At 36.7% G+C, this 22,761-nt stretch overlaps 3 protein-coding genes and 1 long non-coding RNA gene across 7 annotated transcripts; 2 read left to right on the forward strand and 2 right to left on the reverse strand.

Moving 5' to 3' along the window:
- Positions 1–1,747: 1,747 nt before the first annotated feature.
- Positions 1,748–7,319, reverse strand: LOC109034123 (uncharacterized). The gene is made up of 4 exons (XM_019047089.2): positions 6,312–7,319; positions 4,743–4,859; positions 4,006–4,181; positions 1,748–3,041 (listed from the first exon to the last, which is right to left on the reverse strand). Exons 1-4 carry the CDS (start codon positions 6,480–6,482, stop codon positions 2,639–2,641), a joined length of 867 nt encoding a protein of 288 aa, XP_018902634.1. The 5' UTR covers positions 6,483–7,319; the 3' UTR covers positions 1,748–2,638.
- LOC140225247 (uncharacterized) lies at positions 4,866–8,107 on the forward strand. The gene is made up of 2 exons (XR_011900392.1): positions 4,866–5,644; positions 7,315–8,107. It is a non-coding gene; the product is annotated as an uncharacterized lncRNA (long non-coding RNA).
- A 116-nt stretch (positions 8,108–8,223) lies between these two features.
- LOC109034104 (low molecular weight phosphotyrosine protein phosphatase) lies at positions 8,224–10,341 on the reverse strand. Of its 4 annotated transcripts, none has more exons than XM_019047072.2 (2): positions 10,154–10,341; positions 8,224–8,925 (listed from the first exon to the last, which is right to left on the reverse strand). In XM_019047072.2, exons 1-2 carry the CDS (start codon positions 10,324–10,326, stop codon positions 8,436–8,438), a joined length of 663 nt encoding a protein of 220 aa, XP_018902617.2. In that variant the 5' UTR covers positions 10,327–10,341; the 3' UTR covers positions 8,224–8,435. The 4 variants fall into 4 exon arrangements, with proteins under 4 accessions (XP_018902617.2, XP_018902606.2, XP_018902598.2 ...); XM_019047061.2 differs by lacking the exon at positions 10,154–10,341 and adding an exon at positions 9,969–10,147; XM_019047053.2 differs by lacking the exon at positions 10,154–10,341 and adding an exon at positions 9,932–10,147.
- A 64-nt stretch (positions 10,342–10,405) lies between these two features.
- Positions 10,406–19,350, forward strand: LOC109034087 (putative RNA polymerase II subunit B1 CTD phosphatase RPAP2). The gene is made up of 7 exons (XM_072303495.1): positions 10,406–10,691; positions 11,657–11,771; positions 13,280–13,444; positions 14,012–14,136; positions 15,110–16,561; positions 17,081–17,230; positions 19,172–19,350. The coding sequence occupies exons 1-7, from the start codon at positions 10,645–10,647 to the stop codon at positions 19,332–19,334; spliced, it is 2,217 nt and encodes a 738-aa protein (XP_072159596.1). The 5' UTR covers positions 10,406–10,644; the 3' UTR covers positions 19,335–19,350.
- The last annotated feature ends 3,411 nt before the right edge of the window (positions 19,351–22,761 follow it).

Genomic DNA, 22,761 nt, shown 5'->3' on the forward strand with positions numbered 1-22,761 from the left:
TGACCGCTTGTCCAAGTCTTGGGCTTGTTTTCACGACTTCTTCGAGCTTGGTAGCAGTAAATTCAGGAGGCTACGCTGCACTAACGATGGATCCAATTAGACCCAAAATGCGTCTGCAGTCGCCTACCTGAATGGTCATAACTATTGTTACACCAAACAGCGTATCTCTTTGATGGAAAATTGTGCTCGGATGAGATTTTCCCCTCTGTACTGAGATTTTTCATTCTGTATTGAGATTTTCATTTTTCTGAATTGTAACGCATGTTGGCTACATTTATAACTTTCTGTCTATACCAACATAGTCCACCCCCTTTCCAAAAGTGAATTGCACTGATGTTTCCTGATTCCTGCCTCAAAGGCGAAAAATGCTGAAAGTTAAGGTACTGAATCTGTTTTAATGATCGTATTCTAAACTTTGAACAGAGTGTTGGTGATTTTGCCAATGAACGTCAAGATTCAGTATGAAACTGATATTTAAACCAAACAGCAAAGCTCTCTTGAGAGAAAATGTGTGCCCTGATGAGCTTTTTATATCTGTAATATGAATATCAGTATTATTCAGGAATTTAATGCTTGTTGGAAAAATCATCCACCATCTTGATTTGGTTTAATAGTTTAATGACATTTATAACCTACTGATAACCGAGAAAATTAGATTATTTTGGTCATGAACCGAATTTGCAGCGCTTATTCTCCACTTGGCGCAATATGAAACTGATAATTGGCCGATTTTTTCTCCAAAAAAACATGATTGGTGTATCAATTGAGATTGTTGTAATGAAATGGAATCCTTTTTTATTTTTTTCATATGTTGTTGATGCTCGAAATTTACAAGTGGAATCAATGATGTAGTAAATAAAAATTGCAATCAACAGAAAAACGTTTGAGCAGGTACACAGTTTTATTTATTTCCTTTGATTCAAACGACATGATTTAATGAAGGATTATAAATATATAAGATGTACGCAGAGATTTAATGTCGATTAAGCTCAAGTCTCAATAATGGTCAATGATTGTTTGGCACTCTTCTAACTATAAAAGTAAAAATACTCTACAGTCATAAAAAAACAATTATTAGAATAAAAACTAGCTTAAAAAGACAGTCATTCTACCGAGAGAAGAGACAAAATCCACTGATATCGAAGAGAGCGGGGCGTCAAAAATCAGTAAAACACAATTAAAAAGATGTAATTAAAAAGAGAGTGCTAAGGAAGCCTTGAAACCTATCAACAAAATAAAAAGAGAGTGCTAAGGAAGCCTTGAAACCCATCAACAAAAAAAAAGTGTATGAATTATTTCCAAAGAGACTAAAACATGAAGCTAGCAAGTTGATTTTAGTTTTATTAGAAAACTTATGAAAATTAATATCCATCAACCCGTGAAATCTACTGATGGTTACAGCTAGTTTGGTCTAAAATCTACTGCCGAATATGCGGGATTTTTTGCATTAATCCTTGACCACTTTTTAAATTCTGAGATTTTTCATACTTATCGTTTCATTCAGAAAACTAATGCATGTCTATTGATTCTAGGTTTAGTTAAGGCTTGACAACCTTTTACAGCTAGGCAGCACCAGTCGACAAGGTAGGTCTGTGAGTCTTTGAAAAATTGCTTAAGGTCAATAAATTATGACTGCTTCTGAGAGGTGGTGTTCTGCGCATATTCCTTCATAAAGTATGCTGTAAGAGCTTCAGATAAACTCTGATAGGGAAAGTATAAGTAGAAAAATCTTAAAACCAAAAAAAAATCAATGAAAGAGTGAAGATTTAATTTTCATGCATTCGAGCTTGACTGACATTAGACAGTTAATAAGAGCAGGTACATAAAGGGTTAAACCATTGTATGAAATAAATTCCCGCTTGCTTACAAGCCACTTTAATCTTATAAAGGGATGTTTAATTCTAAAATGCCCTATTTCATCTGACGAAGCAATTTTCAATTATGCAGCTCAGAAAATCCTATAACTATATTGTAAAAAGTCATTGAATAATTACTATGTACAAAATTTGAGCTAAAATAGTAACAAATCATATCAAATATGATGGACCTCAATGTACAATTTTCGAATTTAATTGATCTAAAAGGACTTCTCATCAATTCAGTCACGCTTTACATTGACTTCAACGAAGCTGTTAAATGAAGAAAATGCTTTTAAGTAAAATATTGAGCAACTTATCAGTACCTTCTTAAAGCAGCTGTTTTTAAATGGTGATTTTTTCATACATACCATTTCATAAAATAAATTCAGCAGTAAATCAAGTTATTCAGAGCAGGAGCTCAACCTGATCGATTGAAATAAGCATGAAGGATGAATGGCTCAAATGAGTGGCTCTGAACATGAAGGAGCTAACATAATCGCAAACAGAACTGAAAATTGGAATGGATCTGAATTCGTAATAATTTGAGCTCTTTAGTTCAAATAGATTCGAGTCCTGAAACAACTTAACAGCCAACTGCTGGGTATTTAAAGTAAAAATTTGACACTTTTATAGTCTGACTAAAAAGTATTAAATTTGGGACTAGTATCCCAAAAAATTTTAAAAACAAAATGATCCTAAAATGATTTCAGACTTAATATCTACTTCGTTTTTTTTTTTTATATTTTTGCTGCATCATGAAAAGGGGTGAGAGAAAGCTATCATGATTTCATCCATAGATTGACGATTGACACACCATTCACTTTCTCATCTTTGAATCCCACAAAGGGGGATTTGAATTGATACCAAGACGTCAGGCTTTCGTTGCTGATGTCTAAAGTGGTGGCGGAATTATCACTACCTGCCCGTGCAGGAGAGGTCTCCACATTGGAGTCATTGAAAATTTTTATACCCGAACAACAACAATCTGCAGAACTTCCATCTGATGTAAGTATATTGATGATCGACTCTTGAGCTCTCAATGGTAAGCTGAAGTTCTCTTTCGGAAGGAGATGACTTGACTTGACGCAGTAACTTGCGTTCAGTTTCAAGAAAATGAATAAATTTTTAGAGCTAATTTCTTTACACATAAGATCTGCGAAATTTGAAGTGCCCACCAGTGACCTGAAACAGTGAGCAAACAGACTGATCAGCAAAAAGAAAGGGGGAAAAAACATTGAAAGTTTTAGATGAGTTGATCAAAAAATACACATTGATGACTAACGAACGACACCGCCTAATTGCAAACTGACCATTTTGTAGAACCAAGAGAAAACTTTGCCATTTTTTAATTTTGAGGTTAGATTTGGAATTTATTCATACATTACAGCGACATTGAAGCGCTTCCCTACAGAATTAGAAAAAATTAAAATCATCAGTTTCCGTATTTTATACTGTAGAATGCGGCAAAGTCGCTATCTCATTTTTGCCAAACTTGTCAGTTTAGCGGTGTCGTTCGTAAGCCCTTAACATGCTACTTTGTTCATGCTAATCCCAACTATAGTTACGTAATGGAAAAAAAACCGACCCCAAGAAATATGACAATGATTAAACCACTCTGATAAAAATAAGTTGTCCTGCCAGGGACGAAATTGTTCTATGATGTCTAAGTTCGTCCTTCAAGGACAAAATTGTCTTTTCAATTGCTCTACTTGGAGGACAATTTATTTTTATTTGAGCAGGGAACGTGAACTTTAACTCTCATGTCAAATGGTTCTCCTCCGATAGATATGTTGCAAAAAAGATATACAGCCAACTAAGTACATATCATATTGGTCAAATCGCTCAAATATCACACTGGGCACAAAAAAAAATATCTAAAATCCACTCCCTAAGGCACGATTGGCACAGATTGCGTCCTCTGGCAGTTCTTCTTGGTTGCTGGCTGTCAGGTTTGACCAACATACAATCTTGTCAACTATTACACCTTTCTTATGTATTATTCCAATTGGTTAAAGCATTCGTTTTTGCAGCTCAAAGAAATAAAGGAGAAAACAAAGGTTTGAAAAAGGTTGAAGCTACAGCTGAGAAATATTTATGACATAAAAGGAGCATATTAGGTTTGATTGGGGGAATGGTCATTGCTTACCTGAGAACATTGAAAAGTTGCTTTCTTGGTGGATGATATTTATCTGAATGCAGTTTTTCTATCTGTGGGATTTTTATCCGGAATACGTTTTGAGGACTTAGAATAGTTGCTCCTAACACCAGCAGAACTTCTTTAAGATCGTTTGAGTCGCAGGATTCAATCTCAGAAATAATGCTCTGGAAATCAAAGAAAAGAATAAGTATATCTTCATTAGCACTTGAATGAAAGCTTCCCACATGCCGATAATTGTAGCGTACATCGCAGGAATAAAGGGGAAACTACAAATTTCTACTAGTTTCGGATTGCTTTGTAGTTTCAGCTCTATTCCTTATCTATTCTAGAATGTTTCCATTTTTTTCCGACTAAGCACTGAGGAAGATCCATGGCCTAGGGGTCAAAATGAGTGCCTCTGTTATTTTTGTGAGTTTGTGTATCTTTCATTAATTGCTTGCTTCTTCAGCATCATGTAGTTGAATTACATTGTATCTATTTAGTATTGGCTTGAGCTTGATCTTTGCATTTCTAGGATCACTAAACTTGCGTTGTAAGTGAGGGCTGTATTTGACCATACAAACTCTGGATATTTTTGCTTCAACCTATTTTCCTCATCAGACTCAGGCACATTGCCACCGAGAGGTGATACTTACAAGTCAAAAACTTCACTGCTTCGGAATGATTTTTCAAAATTTCCAGGAAGAGCAGTAACCAATTATAAGAAAAAAAGAATATGTACTTACTTTGAACATGGAGTCAAGTAAGTCCAATGAATCGACCGTTTTTTTCAAGTGTTTCTCAACAAGGTAGGTTGATCCTGTTTGGTTGTCTCTACTGGAAGTCTGGTCAATTCTTGTGTCCTAGAAAACAAAAAAAATTACTTGATCAGGAAAAAAACAGGATGCATATTAAAAGGGATGCTTTTTGACCTGACGAGCTGATCCTGAGACAAAGTTGGCCAAGGTAGGGCTACAGTAGCTGTCTGTACATACCATGGTTATTCATTCCCCGGCTGGGTTTCGTTGTAGTTTCATTCAGTTTTAATGTAATTCCAAATTCATATTTTTCTTCTCAAAAAAACTTCTTTTACTTAGTTCATCCACCCAATTTTTATCTCTCATCTAAACCGTTAATTATGATTACTTGGTCAATAAAATGGGAGATAGCTGAGCTGCAGGATCCAATAGGAACTCTACAACTTGCATTATTTGACATGGTATCGAAAACCGATCTCATTGATTGACATTGTGCCTTCACTTTGATTTCTTATTCATTCAAGTTTTATTAATTGACCGTAGAAAATGACTTCTCCAGCCGTGATCGTTGTTTTCAGAGGTCCATTCAGTCCAGTGTCTAAATCGCAGAACATGAGAGATCACAATGAAATTGTTTTTCTTCATAAATTTGTCAAGTATTTTGAGAGAGTGAGTAAGCTAACTTTTCACACTTTCAAGTAAGACAATAAAATGTCATGAAAGAGGGAGTGCCCCAAACTTTGTAACAGAGTGATTCAAACCACCCGTATCAAGTTTTTTCCTCGGCCGTAACGGGTTAAGTAAGTTCAAGGACTGCGAAATCGAATAGGAAATTGACTGCAAGGAGTACAAGTTTCATCACTCCAAAACCATGGGACTTCCTTCGGCAGGTAAAACTGGGGTTGCGATTATTGAAGTCACCGATCTCCACATAATTTGGAAAATATTCAATCAAAAGGCAGTGGCACGTAAAATTAAACCTAAATTGACACCAGGTCATTCAGTACCAGCCCATCTCCATCCAAAATACTGATTCACAAAGGTGAGGGACACAACCCCCTTCCACAGAATACCGGGGGGGGGCAAAATTGATATGGTAACTTAGGAAAAATGTTTACAAGGGTAGTCAGCCCCAAGGAATCCAAATTTGATAAGACCCTAGCTCTCTTAGACTTGGCAGATGGGGTACGAAGGAATCTTAAACTTGAAAGGTAAAGGGTCCAAAAGGCAAGGAAGGTCATAAGAACATCAAATTTGGATATTAAAAGGAACTCATTTCATTGTGACCCAGGCCATGATAGTGAGGCGTGTGCAAGTATATGCGAGAGGACCCTTCTTACAATTGAGATGGATATATTTAGTCAAAATACATACATTATAGAACTTGAATAATAGGAGTAGATACAGAAGTCAATCTCAGATCAGCACTATCAGAAGGTTCATAAGTGCGTTCGAATACTAATGACTTGATGTACAGTGAATCGATTGTAATGACCTGCAAACTGTAGAAATTTGCTCCTACTTAACTTAGAAACGGAGAGATGAAAACATACAAACCTCTATGCTTTTTCGTCTCGCAATGCAGAGTTTTAAATGATCAAGGGGAAAAGGAATCAATTGTTTCTGGTAGATGATGAATTTCACTATTTCGACGATTAATTCTGAACATAAACTCTGCGTAAAAACGTCTGTAAGCTGGACGCCGATTTCAACCGACGGACTTTTCATGGTCGGTTTACGGAGTTGCACTGCGTACTGCGTATTCAATAATTCACAGATTCACTGCTGAAATTGTCATGATGAACTCATGCACTGGACAAAGAGATAAGGTCGTTGGACTCAAACGGACAGACACTTCGGCTAATTATGCGGAGGAAATAACCTGAAACTTGTAACACTTGAATGAGAAAAGCCTCTGATGAATTCTGACACTTCCAACTACATAATCTGTCTTCATGAAAGTGGAAAAAGTATTTCAGGAGCTCGAAAATAAAATAAAAGACTGAATGAGTGAATGATTCCAGGAATTCTTGAATTACACATACCTAACCTCACTTTTTTTGGCGGGCTTTATTATTGCTACTTGTTGCTAATACTGGCAACGTTGCCAAGAAAACCGCGGATTTTTAAATTAACGGACCGGCATGCACGCATCATGCGCCACTTGCTGGAAAAATGGAAAATAATGTCTCCATGAATCATTGAACATCTTCATCGATCGCTTCAAAGTAATAGTTGACCTTGTAAATTGCAATTTATATACCTTTTAGGTAAAAGATAAATTGAATGGGCTAGGTGCGTTGCAATGGTTATACCTAACAAGCATCCAAGAAAATGTATAGGTACATCAAATTTAGAAAGAAACTTAATGACAGGAGTCATAAGAGACATAAATCGAGACTCTTTGCCATAAAGTTAGAAACTCTTCATCACTTCTAGAGCAGGCATAGGTGTAACAAAACTGTTTTGCGGTGGCGCTTCTAAATTTGTTAGTACATTTTTATTAATCTCATCATCCAACTATGAGCTACTCATAAAAGCTTCAACATTTTTATGATAGAGTTGCAGGAGGTTGAGGTGGTTCTAACATTATTTTATGCACTGGAGGATGTTTCTGTTCAGAGGTGCACTGTGCTCCCACCTCCTCATACAATCGATTACTTGTGATTTTTTTATCATAATTTTGACTAAATTTTTGAGCTTATAACTTAGTTTAAAATACCTATTCATATCAACAGCTTAAAGTGGAAAATGCGTATCTCTGACTGGAACACTGTAAATATTGGCAGGAGTTTAATTTTCTTACGATAAAACAAAGCAACAATTTTCATTTACATTTTTGGAGAATTCTCTTAACTACTTAAAATATGAACAAGCAATTGCAAAGAGATATTTGGATAAAATCTCTTATAAAAATAAATAATAATTGAGGGTTTTTTAATATTAATGGAGAGACGCATATTCCAACTTTAGCCATGTCATATGTACTCTTGAGACATGGATTTATTTTCTTAGCTCAAATTTGTTTAAAGAAACCTCCAAAAATATGTATATTACTGAATCAGTCATACATCAAAGTGGTGGCAATACGTAGGACGATTTACCTTGGATTCACAGTTCAGGCAAACTTAGGCAAGATGGATGAAGAAACCTAGTTACATTCACTTCTAACACTATTTTTTGGTGATAAAAAGTTCAAGTGAAACAAAATGAAACTTTCGCCACGAAATCCCCTAAGAAACGGTCCTACAATGTTTTCTAATTGATACAATCATTCCTCGAATCAGAGGATTTTGATCTCTGTCTAATGTCTGAAATAGAGCAAATAAAATATTGTTGCTTTAATGCTTAATGCAATTTTGCCTTTATTCATTCTTAGGTGTTCTTAACTTTGAAGGGGTAAACCATCAATCAATAGTGAAAAATTAAAACTCACAGGTGGAATGACAAAAAAAGAAAACACCCAAAATGAAAAACAACAAATATAAAAAGTTTATGAAACGCTTAGAAAGAAAAATAGACAATATTAATATGATTCAACACCTTGCATGATTACGGAATAAATTAGCCTCTTAATTGATTGAAAAAAATTCTTTCACATTTCGTCATTGAACGAAAGTCCATTATTTAAGTATTTGATGGAAGGTTCATGCTCAATTTCATTCAAGGTACGCAAACAGTTTATTTTTTGCTCTCAACTTTCTCTAAAAATGCAGTACAACACCTGAGACACTGTTCATAGACCTTCTCAAAACCAGCAGTATCACTATCATAGTATGGATCTCGGATGATTTTTTCGCCTTGTGGGTCGTAGTCTCCTAACAGCTCAATCTTAGCTGGGGAATTTGCAGGGGCCAAACGCTTCAAATCTGAAATATTTTGCTCATCCATGCCAAAAATGTAGCTAAATTCAGAAAAATTTTTCTTCTTAATCTGTTTGGCAGTGTGTGTTGAATCGACACCATGTGCTTCCAGGATTTGCTGAGCACGGCGGTCTGCAGGGCTACCAACATGCCAAGACCCTGTTCCACTGCTATCCACAGTCCACCCTGAAAGGTTTCGCTCTTTGACTAGGTGTCGCATAACACAATCCGCAATCGGTGAACGGCAGATGTTGCCCAAGCACACAAACATTACAGACTTTGGTCCTAGCGATGGTTCTGCTGCCATTCTGGAAAAAAAAGTATTTTAAGGTACAGATTAGTACACGAGGAGAATGAATCATGTTCTACATGACGGACTGAACAAAAAACAGTAGGCCCCCATCTGAGTAAATTAGTCTAGGTAAAATCTAAGAAGTGCCAACTAACTCAGAGCTAAACTCTTTCACTTGATCTAGGATCTTGATCTCCCGAAATGATCCACATTTTGAAAATGCAAACCTCGCATGTCTAGCCTGGAATTGTTCTCAGCAGGCCAAATATTAATTTTAAGCAGCGAGATAAGACCTTAAAGTGCTGTATATTGTGTAGTTATGATGGGGCTACAAATGCCGTGTCGTATCGACATAGATTTAATAATCGGGTCTTAGAACCGCCTACTTGAACTTACGAGCATTCCTGCAAAAGGGCAAAAATAACTGCCAACTAATTTTAAAAGTAGGAACTTGAAGTAGGATTGATCACATTTCGCTAAACTAATTAGTAGTTTCTCATATCTATAATTCAACTTGCATTCAAATACCTGCAAAAATGCAGAGCAATCCTCCTTCCGTATCCTTAAAATACAGGATTTTATGACAACAAATAATTGTGCTAATTGGATAAATTAGTGTTGAATAATTGATAAACTCTGCTTCGGCTGCTTTTACCATATCGATGACTAAAGTACAAAGCCACATATCTCACTTTGCAGCGTTGCTGAATTCCCATCATACTTTATTTTTTCACTGAAAACCAAGTCAAGGTAATTTCTTGAAAACTGCCTTGATTTTTATTCTCAGGCCGAATAGCCTGTTAAAATTTCAAGCTGTAAAGTTGGCTAGTTCCTCTTCAAATGAATGAAAAAGGAGCGGAAATTTTGAAACACTGCAATAGAGCTACGTTATTCCTTAACTTCACTTAACCTAACCGTACTTCATTCATCGATGTGTCTTTGCTTGCACTTTTAAAGCAGTCGCAGAATCTGCGCAATCAGAGGGAAAAGGTATACTATTGAGAGACGGGATATGTACTTACTTTCCTAGTGTCCGATCAAACAAGATTAGATACTAACTTCAGAATAGGTTGATGAAGAGAACAAAAATGAGTTCAATGAAATCGTTGATTGATAAAACTTTTACGCTTATCTCATGGAATGTTATTGAAAGTTACTTATATGAAGGATCAGTGAGAAGGATACAGATAACAATTTGGTAGATAACAACTTCCCTAACCTAACCTCAAACAACAAACACAAACCTCCACAAGTGCACAACCTTGCCAGTTCGTTGTTCTTGCACGCTCACACAACCGATTTTTTTGAGCTTTGGCAACACGGTAGCAGGTGCAGGACTCAGGACAAGAATTGTAAGGACAAACCGTTTTTTGGAACCCGTCGTTCCCGTCGTTGACCCGTCGTGACCCGTGACCATTGCGTGACCCCATGCAGCCCCCCCTCCCCTCGGGACGCCATCTCTTTTCCTTTGTTTATTTTTACAGTTCTTTGTTCGTGTTTTAATCGCAACAACCAACAAGGCATCTTCTTATTCGTAAAGAATTCCGGGCTCCAGAAAAAGATAGAAGCCAACCCAAATCCTCAATTTCAGTTCAGTGTGTCTTTGATCTTAGATCCTCGCTACCAGCTTGAAAGTACCTCGTCCTATTTAATTTCAATAGATTTCACGCTACTTCAAAGTATTCTGCTCTATCAAGCCTTTCTTTTAATTTTCAAATGACAAGTGAACAAAAAAATGTCTGGAGTGTGTGGTCGGAAGAAAGTTCCAAAAAAAGCTCTATCGTAAGTCCTTAGATTCCTTTACTTTTCACTATTCTTTATATTATTGTACTTCTCCGCTTTCCCTGAGGATGCTGCTGGGTGCACATAGCAAACCAGAAATGGTGGGGCCAAATTAGGCTTTAAGTATTGGAGCATTGTAGCTAAGTACTTAAATCCTCTGCATAAGTGTTGAGAAGGAGAAAGCTCTCTGGTGAGGAGGAGTTATCAAAGTCAGTCGAATGCCCTAATTGCTTTGAATTAGATCGAAATAATCAGTAGCTGCCTGTAGGTTCCCCAGTTTCCTCAGTCTCTTCTCATTGTATGATGCAATAAAGTTCTGCCAGTTGCCTAAATTGCAACAATTTGATATTCTGAAGGATTGTATTTCAGATCTTTTCTCTCCAACTTGGTGCTCAGCAATTGAGATGTGGGTACTTTTATTGTTGTCTCCTATGCAACAGACGCTATTAGTGGCAAGTCACAGAAAAGCGATATATATCGATTTTTTGGCATTGGTAGCATTGGAAGAGGTTATGCCAACGTTATTGTTTGGATCCCATGCGATATAATGGAGAATCCCTATGATGACGTAACCACTAATAGCGTCTATCAACGTATCTCAATTGCACTGCCCTAGCGTTTCTTAAGTACTGACATTTAATTTTTTGGGGGAAACCTGTCACCCTTTACCTGAAATTTTTAGTGACTTTTCTCTTCTCTTGTGAGAAATGACACTAAAATTTCCAGACACTTTTTTCAAAGGTTTTTCTGTGAGAAAATATAATGATTGATGAATCACTGAAGTTGCGCAAATGAGTTACAATCCTATGTGTGGGAGGCAACAATACGTCAGATTGACGAGATGGTCTGAAAAATGTCCACCTAAGCATTTTTCAGACTGATAATGAAGAAAGATCCTCTCTGGCCACCTATCCTCTGCAGGTAGATTTATGATGCCTTAACCTCCAAATTTCCCAATTTTTCAGGAAAGAAGCTTTACGTGTGACAGCTCAGAAGAAAAAAGAAACTACCATCAAAGCAATGGCTATTATCGAGAAAATGATAGACAGTAAAGTAGAAGAAAAGTGGTTGCTTGATTCAGTAAGTTATATTTTATAGTAACTCGAATAATTATGACACACTCCCTATAACAGGATTATTTGCGCTTTACAACACTTTAAGAACCAAAGTGCCTGATTTTTAATCAAATTTTCATGTATCAGCTCAAAGGTGTTAATCTTTCATTCGTCAATAGTGGCATAAAGTATATTAATTTACTACGAACGGAGGCGGTAACTGACGCACCAGTCAATAGACACAGCTTATAACCACATGGATCATTCAGTCAAGGTGACGTGTCCCTGCATTACACAGGACTCTCACTGTTGAACGAAAAGAACTCATTTTGAGTATAACTTCCCCTTTAGAGTAATACCGTTTGGTGCAACACTAGTTGTGTTATCAGATAGCAACTATAAACACGTTTTGGCTTTAGTAGGAGCCATTATTAGTACAAGGCTTGACCGATTTTCCACTCCCACTCTTGGAGAAGTCTTTGATCCTAAAATGAAGCAAAAAATTAGAAAGCCGCGCTGCACTGATGATGGATCCAAGCACTTAGAACTGAAACTTGTCTACAGTCTGTTTCTGATTCAACGCAACTAGTGCTGCGCCAAACAGTTTAACACCAAAGACAATAATTATACTATGTATGAGTCTTTTCCGCTTTTAGTGAGAGTCCCTTTATAGCACAGAGACATGATGGCACCTTTGCTCATCGATCTATACGCATGATCACAACCTGTGTTAATTTTGTGTAGCAGCAAGTTACAACTGTTAACGGACAATTTATAATATCAAATAGTGATTCTGTTGTTTGGACTTATCAAATCCAATTCTTGAACCGAATATCATATTGTCCATCCAATTATTAAACCATGAATTCTCACCCAACACTTCCTCCTGTAGAATCAAAAATCATGCAAAAGATGAGAATCAGCAGTCGTTGAGATATGAAACTTTCTTGATATTTTCTCGGACTATGATGAATCCCCCTCCCCTGCTTCTAAATATATTGTTGACCAAAAAGCAAAACCACATACCTCCATTCGCAGCGTTGCAGGCTTCCTGTCATATTTTAGTTTTTCTTTAGAAAGCAAGTCAATACAATTTCCTAAAAACTTCCTTGATTTTCCTTCTGTCCTAGGAGAAAATTCAGTGTAAATTCCAAGGTACAAAGTGGGCTGTTTTCTCTTCTGAAAAATGAAATAAAAGCGGAAACTTTGAAACACCCCAATGGGGGTATGTAGTTTGGCACTTTCGCCATCGATATCAAATTGAGAAGACTCAGAAATCACTGCTGCACAACTTAAAATCACTATTTGTCATCAGCACCAGTCATCAGTGTCCATTCTTGAAACTGAAGACAACTTCCCCTCTCAGTGAACTACAATGAACATATTTTGGCATTTGATCCTGCAAGAGAGGCATCGAACCCAAACCACCTGGTTTTACTGTAACCCTCCGTGTTGCAGCCCTGATCTTTTTACATTATCTTCTCTCAACAGATGTGCTATTTTTTCTATCTTTCTTTTTTTTTTTTTTCTAAGGTGCATTCAATCACTCAAGATCAGTATCAAGATGTTACAGAAGAGAGGGCCATTACAGAACTTTGTGGTTATCCATTGTGTTGTAACATTTTGAAAAATGTTCCGTCCAAAATATACCATATCTCTACGAGACAAAACAAAGTCTACGACATCACTGACCGAAAGGTAAGGGTTTTATAGTACCTATGTGGAATTTGAGGTCCACTTTAGTTTTTCGTTTCCTATTTCATCGCTGTTGTTAAATGATCTCCAGTGTTCAGTTTTTTGCTAAGCATACTGAGAGATGAGTTATACTCAAAACGACTAATAAATTCATTTTTACCAACATCACTCAACTCCTCTATCTATGATATCCTTTAATTTGACCAAGGAATGTAACGCCATTCATGAATTGAAAAACCGATAAAAAAAAATCAATTTTCTACAAGAGATAAATTGCGCAATTTTTGTCAATAATTTTGCTGATGTTAGTCAGTTATCAAAAATAAAATCTGTAAAATTGCTCGTTGGAATCACCCAACAGTTTTTTTTGTCTTTGCAAGTACAATTACTTAGGGAGTTGGAATGTTGCAATGTTGATTTTGTTTTTTGTCTGGAAACAAAAAATTGATCCATGAAACAAGCGTGAATGGAGCCACTGTTCATCTAATCACAGAGGAAAAGAATTTCATAAGAAAAGAAGTCAAGTTTTGATCTAATTTATATGTAATTAATACCCTCCTCTATTTTCAGAATTTTTGTAGCAGTGGATGTTACAAAGCATCTATCTTTTTGAAGGATCAGTTATTAAGTAGTCCTCTATGGTTGAGAGATGCTGAAGGAAGACCCGATTACAAAATTCTTCATATAGATAAAGGGTAAGTTTTGATGCTTTGTCATATCAAATCATTCTACGTATCATTTCAACCACTTCTTTGTTGTTTAAAGCAGGGTTGCAAATTGTTCTCAGCAGGCTGTGACCAAACTTTGGACATGCCCTGATAATTGTGGAATCTGGAGAAGTTTATCGCACTTGCTGAGAAAGCACCTCATGAGCATTTGAAAAATTTCATATTTCCTTAGATTAACTGTTTAATTTCTATGTAAGTTAGGTATGATTACTTTTAGTTGAAATTTTCAATTATACTTACTGGATGAAATAGTGAATAAAATTTTGTTAAAATTTTAAGGAAAAGCATAGTCTAGTTTTTTAGACTATCTCTAATTCATTTTGAAAAATTTAGGAACATACGAATGCTCTAATAGCTTCTTTCCTCATATTGGCAGGATTGCTCATTTTTTTCAATTTCAGTTTTCCTTGAAAAAGTAGGAACACATCTTGCTCAGCCGTTATTGCGAGTCTTCCCTTTTTAAAGTACCCAAAGACCAAATTTTAGCCATCCATCAAACTTTCCTCAACATTCTAACTTTGATGTGTAAAGAGAGCTTTTTGTTTTATCATTCAGTATTCAAGAATCTTGGCATGGTGTTACATATTCGTAGCAAGGAATTTTTTTGTTTTTTTTAAAAATTGAACTACTTTTCTGAGGAATGATGGTGAATTTTTATCACAGTTTTCTTTCCTGAAATATTAATTACAAAGAATCTGGAATTTTGAGAAAAAAATTGAGGACTCTACTCTATGTTTTTACAAAAGCTACAGCAAAGATTTGTGTCCTTTATAATCCGGGACTCAAAATTAATTCATACTATTGAGGATTAAAGCATATCCAGATTACAGATGATACTCCAAAGAACAAAATACATGTTGCTGAGTACAAGAACTGTTCTCATGCACGAGTGAAATTTTTCATACATTTTATATAGTTATTTTTCTGTCTCCTTTTTCAGCGGAAGTCTTGGAGCAGAAGTCGATTTTGGACATTCCCGAGTTCGTTTATCCGAAGTTAATTTGCCAAGCAATGTTTCAACTGCTGAAGATGATGCATCTGTACTCGGAGACCCACCAAATTTCCTCAGTGAAAGTGAAAAACTGCCTCAAGATCCAACGGATGAAGGAAGCACTACCCAGGAAAACGTACTTTGTGGCCAAGAATCTGAGGAACTTTCAACTTCATTAGTATCTGAGAAGCTTTCAACCATAACTCAGGTTAAACTTAAAGAAAATGAGAGCTCTGAAGGCAGAGAAATTTTGCCATCCAATGACAAAGGGGAGCAAGTTTGTTTCACTAACCCTAATTCATCAAAGAACCATAATAGTGGGTCAGAGTCAATTACTGTCCCTCAAGAAGATACGGAAAAATTTGAAAATTTTGTGTCTAGTTTAGGTAGTTCTGAAAACACAGAATTAGCTGCAGATGATACCCCTTCCTTGCAGGGTAATCTATCACCGAGCATGAGGAGTGACTCTAACAATGACTCTGTCAGTTTATTGGCCTCAGCCTCCAAAGAGAAAAGTACAAAGAATTTGATATTTCAAGAAAGCTCCTGTTCAGAAATCTGTGAAAAGGGACATTCCATGGCTTCCACCACTAATGTATCTGAGCTAGACAGCACTGACTGTTTAGAAAATTCGGACTCAACAGTAGTCAAAAATTGTTCTGTGATCTCTGAAAGCTGCAATGAACAATCATCTAGGGTAGAAGGAAGCTCTCATTCGGCAAATTCTACTCTGAAGTCCAATTCTATAAATTCACGTGCAGAAACTGCCTCAAATGTTCCTGTGAGTAAATCTAGTGAAAGTTCCTGCAGCAGAACAAAATTAGAAAGCTCTACAACTGAGTCGAAATCTAGTGAGCATTCAGTTTTTAAGAAACAACGACATAAAACAAAAAAGCAAGAAGAAAACATCGACCGGAAGAAAATTTTACTTGAAGTTGTGAAACATATAGAAAAATGTCTCCGAGAATGGATGACCTTCGACTCACTGGTCTTCCTTCTTGGCGAGGAGTCCGTCAAAAACTCGCTACGTTTAAAAGGCGCAGATTTCAAGGATTGTCAAAACTTATGCGGAACAGATGCAAGTACCTACGAGAAATACTTGAGCATTTGCAAGAAGTTGAACATGTTAGAACTGGAAGATGCTAGAGCAGACGCTGCTGCAAAAGAAAAAAATGCTGATCTGAAGCCGCTCCCTGATTACAGTCTGCTACAAAGAGAGGCCAAGCAATTGGAAATCAAAGTCAGATCTTTTTATGAAGGAAGCACGAGAATAGAGATAGAAGAAGCGACTCCCCAAAACTGCAATAAAGAGGATGATGAGGGCGTAGTCTTACCATTAGTGGATTTGCATGCTCAAAAGGCTCTTAGGAGGAGAATTGTCCTAGATCGTCTAAATGTTATGTAAGTGTTTATTTTGAAACTGGCTATTAATAAACCTACGTTGTTATTTGGATGGTCATTTGAATACAAGACACCCAAATAAACAAAGCACGTGAATTAGGCTGAAAAAACTTTTTTTCGTTTTTTTTCTTTTCAGGGACTTTTCTGGAAGCTTAAATTGCGGAGAGTTCCTCAGATTTGTTAATGGAGGGAGACTGATTTGTCTGAACTTTTAGTGACCAATTCTGGCCCTTCTGTCCCCCTTTCAAGTATCTTTCTTTTATGTTCCAAGTACATAAGTCACTTTTACTGTTGACGATCCTTTTTCCAGTCGCAGTCTGTCCTTTTTTTTTTGTATCAAGCTTGACTTGAAAAATTAGAAACTTCACTGATTTATTTGCTCCTGTGTATACTTGAGGCCTTTTCATGGAGCTTTCAAGTTAAGGGTTTCAAGGAATATTTCACATTTTGCATCCTAAAAATTCCACTCAGTAGTCTTAGCGCATCTCTCAAAAATATGTTTTCTAATTTTTTTCACAGATTGCCTGACCTTGGAAGAACACTGAATCTTAGTACTTTCAACTTAACTTCAGCTGTCAGAAGTCTCAGCCAAACATTTAATTTTAGTTCCAGCAACATTACCTTTAAACCTCCTGAGTGGTATTTCATTGCAATGGTGCTTGTCAAATTGTAAGTATTTTCCAGATCTGTATTTATATTTTTAGAAAGTGCTTGCTTCTCGAAATGAAAAGCAAACTTCTATCTGGAGTCGCTGAAAACTGTAATCTACTTTTGTCAGCACTGTCAGTGTCCACAGTGCAATACGCCATTTCTCTGATGATAGAATGTAACTACTTTTAAATGTTGCTAAATTTGCCCCTAGTTCATTGCATTTTACAAGGAATATCTTTGGCATTTCTAACTGAAAACTTCACTGATTTTTTTTTTTTTTTTGACCTTGTACAAAAATCAGATAAAAATTGCACTGGTATATTTTGTAACAAATTTAATTGTTTGAGTGAATTTTGCAACCTTGCAATGGAGTTACGGTCCAACGAATATCTCCTCAATAAGTGAGAAATGTACAATACATATCATATCATGTTTCAATATTTCTATGTTTAGCCTGTGTGCCCAATATCAGGCTGATCTGACGATTTTTAATGTTTTACTGGCAGAAAACTGTCCTCTTTAACAGCCATATGTCTTGAATAAGGAACATTTTTTTTACATTGAACCTTGATTTCATTGCTAATTTATAATTTGATTTAATGATTTTCAAATCCTTCGGTTACGTTAAATCCAGTTCACATTCAATACAGGCTCAAATGCCTTAAAGAAAAACTACGAAGGTGACTTATATTTGCCTGTGAGGACTGAATTCTTTACTGTAGGTAATGATTTAGGTAGGATTTTCAGTCTGTAGCTTCAGCTTTTAGGACTGACTACATTATTTCTCTCTTTGCATACAAGTTGGTACGCATTTTGTTGAAAATTATTGGAAGTGACCAATCAGAAAATTTCTAGCAGATAGTGTCATATACCTTTGTCAGTTTGAATCATAATGGCAATGCAGTCACGAAAAAAGAATAGCTAAGTCCAAGCAGAGAATAAGGAGGCATGGGATAGGTTGCATGCCTTGAGAACCTTTTGGGGTAAGGCTGAATAGATTTAACTTGGCGAAGAACACTTACCAAATGAACACCTTAAAAAAGCTTCCATCCTAGAAAGAAAGTGACTAAAGTTATAAGTGCCTGTTGAAATGCTTCTCTTTGTTAGATATGTAGTCCCTAATGAAATCCTTCAATGATAGGCTCTGAAAAATACCACGCACATAATACAAAAAAATTTAGTGTCAACTGAATTTCGAGATTTTTTTATATGATGCCCCCTACGATCTTTTGGACATTATGAGCTTTTAAAATTAACTTTCTACTTGCCTATCTCGGAAAAGTTCGGTCTGAAAAGTGCATTCTTCAGCAATTTAACACTTTTTATCATTTGGAGAAGTAGCTCTGTCGCTAAGTTGAAGATGCAGAGCCTTCTATTTTAAACTGAGTTGATGACGCGTTGTCTATTTCGGTAGCAGATTTTTGAGATTAGCTAAATGGAAAGATAACTTGATAATCGCATCTTGCGTGTTTTAATGATGTAAGATGAATAATTAAACAGAAAGTTCGATTTTAAAATCTAATCTTCCTCAGGAGATTGTAAGGAACAGCTTACAATAAAACCTTGCAATTTAGCCAGCAGCCTGATTGTTGAAATTTTGTGTTTGTCTGGTGGACATAGATGACATGGGTTAAAAGGGGGAGCGTGATTGGTCGGCTATGGCTTATCGCTGCTTTATCGAGCCTTTGTCAGGTGGAATGGATGAAATACTGTCGGAAACTTTAGAGGTGCCTTTAGCTTGTCGTGAGTTCCACCCGACATAGGCACGACAAAGCAGCAATACGACGTAGCCGAACAATCACGCTCCGCCTTTTAACCTATTTCATTATGTCTACCCGACAAACAAAATTTCAACAATCAGACTGCTGGGCTGAAATTCTTGGCGTTGTGAGCTTAGTCCTTTGCTCGCTCTTCTTCTTTAAGTACATCATATTATTTTTCTTCTTTTTTTCTTCTTAGATTATCTCTGCAAGACAAGAACATGCACATCCTGTTAGAAAGTGGCTCATCAGAAAAGTACCTCACACTTCTCCTCATGAATTGGGGCTTGGATGCTGGTTATTTGGATAGACTGATCTTGTGGTTGATGGACATAGATTATCTTCTTCAAAAAACTAGCTGAGATTTACTCTTCATTTGTGAGTAGTTATGCGTGGCTCCGGTAAAATTGTTAATTACTGAAATAGGTACCAGAATCATTGAAGGAGAGCAGAAATGCTGAAAAATTTCTCTGCTGGAAATGTTGGGATTCCACAATCAGCTTTTCGAATGAACTTTCTACAGCCTCAGTGAATTTTGTAAGAAGGTCAAAAGTTTTTAGCTGATCAGAAATTGACAAATATTCCAACATGCCTCCTCTCATCTTCACAGGATTGGAAATAAGTTGATGATATTTTTTGTCATTGATCTCTCTCTCTCCCCCTCTCTCTCCCTCTCTCTCTCTCTCTACTTTCAATAACCTGAACCTCTTTCAAACCTTTCCACAGATTTAAAAATCTTCACAAGTGTAGGTTTTAAAACACTTCCATCTCTGTAAAAAATTTTCAGGCTTTCCAAATCTCTCCTATCTTGCTCAAAGAAGAGTATCAATTTCTCTGACACAATTTAATTGAAAAATGGAAACGCAACTCAGTCAATGTTTTTTTGATCGACAAATCACAGTGTACGCTGTTCTAGTCTAAAGAGATCTGATCACTTTTAACACTATCAACATATTTTGGTGAGGACTGCTGGAATTGAACTCACTTTTCCAAAAGTTTTTAACACCTTATTGGCTCTTTGGGTCATTAACATTAGATTTTAATTAAATTTTAGACTTCTTGCTTTACATTAAAATTCAGCAATTTTTTTACTCACGACCCCTCGGATTGCCAAAATGCTTGCTTTATAGTAGCTGTATGACTAATGATAGACGAGACTACCTGGGAGGGTAGACTGGAATGACCAACTCGAATAAATGTAGAATAGGTTTATTCTAAACAATCGCAAGGACTGGGTAACACTAGCCAAGACTGAAGTTGGGGAAGCTATCACCAATAGACGAGAGTCGCAGTCCCAATTTATAGGGGACCAGAGCGAAACGCGACGTTGACAAAAAGAGACACATGCGGTGGACTACGCCTTGGCAATCGCCTTGTGATAAGGTCAGTGTCAAGCGTCACCAAATAAAATGAGAATCATCATTTTATAACTCCTCCGCCGTAAGAGAAAATTTATGGGGGAGAAAAAAAATTGAAAATAATTTCGAAAAGATTCACCATAAATTTTTAAACAAGAAAAAGGTGAATGCAAGTTAAAGGAGGAATAAGTTGAGAAGGGGAATGACAATTTACCTTCAGTCTTGGAAAAGGACTTAAGAAGTAATACAATTAAGAAGTAATACAAGGTAAAGAAGAAAGCTTGAGTAATTTGAAAACAATTATAGATAAGGGACAGCGGTAGCGCTGTAGTAATGTAGTATCGCTGAGTCAATGAATACGACGGGTCATTCACTGGTAGGCCGGGTCAGGCGAGCAAGTTCCACTAGCGGTAGTAACGGAGGTGGAGTGAGCGGTGCGGGGACAGACTCCAAAAGACGATATAACGCCAACAAGATTGAATAATCAGAATGTGGTGATTGAGCTGGTTGTGGCGGCTGTGGAGGCTGAGAAGTCGGACAGGAGATAACAATGTTTTCCGTCGGCTTGATAGTAGTAGTAGGTATCGGTCTGCTAATGAATGAAACAGATCGTTCATGAAGCGGCACACGCGAGTACTTCCGCCTGGCATAACATAAATAGTCGCTGATGAAGAAGGTTAACAGGACAATACAAATCAAAGAACCGTAAAAGGCTGTAAAATGAGTTGAAGACTCGAAATTAAGGAATGATTCTGCAGGAATGTGAAGCGGCAGACCACGTTTGGATGAACAAAGTGTTGCACTCGGGGCGCACCTTTTCTAAAACGTCAAATATATCCTGCAAAAAAGATTTTATATTCTCATATCCCATTTGCCACACTAACAGCTCTAAACAAACTTCGAAAGATTTATTATCCCAAAATAATACTCAGACGGAGTATCTGAAGCAAATAAAAGCCTATCCGTGTCTATTTTATTGACATGGTTGAATATCTGTATGATAGACATCTTACTTATTTGGTACTGCGCGAGTTTGAGCGCCTGGCGCAATGACTCCTGATCGTTAGGCATCCATCGGTAGTGACTCTCCAGCCACAGGTGAGAATCGAAAAAACGGGCCAGTGGTGTGACGGTTGATGACATGATCATGTTTAAGATCTGTTCGCCTTTGTGGTTCCTTTGGCTCCCTTGTCCTGTTGCACTTTGGTAATTTTCCTCTCGCATCCCTCCAGACTGTCCAGTTCCTTTGCCTTGCGGTCCAGTATCCTGAAACCCTGTTGCACTTGATTTTCTAGAGAAATCTCGGATTTCCGGAAAATTTGGATAAGAATTTTGAATAAGAGTAAGTTCTTTACGTAAAAGGGAAATGTTATAGTAGTGTACAAAGGTATGGAAAGTATCTCGTTGTTGGGCAGGTCCCAATTCGAGGGATAAGAGTCCTGGATTTTCTGAAATATTATTCATGCCATTAAAAGCGATGACCGTAGAAGCCGTTCTGAAACATATTATAATAATGGAATAACAACTAAATAACTATTTACAAAATATATCTAACTAGATTCATAATCGAAATCAGAGAATGTGATATTTTTTCGTTTGCCTAGAAAGGGGAAGGAGGGGTGAGAGTAATTATCCTCCTTATAGGGATAGGCATCGAGAATCATTAAGCAATATCGCTAGTATCAAGTATAACATCGTTGAGGGTCTTTGTGGGCGATTGGAAAATCGTATTTTTCATGAAAAGTCAGCCATTTTGGTAAAGTTCTCATAACGAACGTAGCGTGGGCTGTTTCCAAACAGAATTTACATTTATATGTGTCGATGCAAGCGCCAAAACGTCCATCAGAGTGATGTGTATGCCAAACGAGAGAGATAATGGTGTTGGGTTTGGAACGAAACATATTTAGTTCTCAAAGTTCTGAGGAAGCAAGTTTAGGGTGAAAAAATGTAATTTCTTCATCGACTAAAAGTTCCTCTTTAGGTTTTTGAAAAGAATTTTGAAGAGCTAGGAATTTCCTATGATCCTCGATTCTTTCCTCAAGTAAAAAGTCAGCATATTCACGTTTTGCTTTTTCCCAATCAATAGGGACGAAAACATCATCGTCATCAGGTTCTAATGCTGGGCATTTTTCAATAATAAACTTATCCATAGTAACTTAATAATAACAATAAGGTAAGTAAAAATATAAAAGTGGAGAATGGATTGTGGGATATCACTGACACGTATTTGGTTTAAGTTTTTAACAGCAAGCTCTGAATCCATTTGGTTTTGATAATTTACTCTGTCAGTTTCGTCTACATTTCTTGTGTGTATTTTTAAATTTTTGTTATACTATTTCTTATTATTATAGCTTTACTCGCGAGTCATACCCCATATCGACGAATTTTATGCGCTTTCGGCATTTAAAGAAGATTTAACAATTTTTTAAGA

The sequence above is a fragment of the Bemisia tabaci genome, chromosome 8 (genome assembly GCF_918797505.1).
Source record: "Bemisia tabaci chromosome 8, PGI_BMITA_v3".
NCBI classification, from domain to species: Eukaryota; Metazoa; Arthropoda; class Insecta; order Hemiptera; family Aleyrodidae; genus Bemisia; species Bemisia tabaci.

Excerpts from the sequence above, each read along its gene's own strand:
- LOC109034087 (XM_072303495.1), top strand. The coding sequence starts at position 10,645 with ATGTCTGGAGTGTGTGGTCGGAAGAAAGTTCCAAAAAAAGCTCTATC. Across the intron at positions 13,445-14,011 it reads ACGACATCACTGACCGAAAG|AATTTTTGTAGCAGTGGATG; the intron begins GTAAGGGTTTTA and ends CTCTATTTTCAG. Across the intron at positions 17,231-19,171 it reads GCAATGGTGCTTGTCAAATT|ATTATCTCTGCAAGACAAGA; the intron begins GTAAGTATTTTC and ends TTTTCTTCTTAG.
- LOC109034104 (XM_019047072.2), bottom strand. The coding sequence starts at position 10,326 with ATGGTCACGGGTCACGACGGGTCAACGACGGGAACGACGGGTTCCAAA. Across the intron at positions 8,926-10,153 it reads AAGGTTGTGCACTTGTGGAG|AATGGCAGCAGAACCATCGC; the intron begins GTTTGTGTTTGT and ends TTTTTTTTCCAG.
- LOC109034123 (XM_019047089.2), bottom strand. The coding sequence starts at position 6,482 with ATGAAAAGTCCGTCGGTTGAAATCGGCGTCCAGCTTACAGACGTTTTT. Across the intron at positions 4,860-6,311 it reads CGAGACGAAAAAGCATAGAG|GACACAAGAATTGACCAGAC; the intron begins GTTTGTATGTTT and ends TTTGTTTTCTAG. Across the intron at positions 4,182-4,742 it reads TACTTGACTCCATGTTCAAA|AGCATTATTTCTGAGATTGA; the intron begins GTAAGTACATAT and ends TTTGATTTCCAG.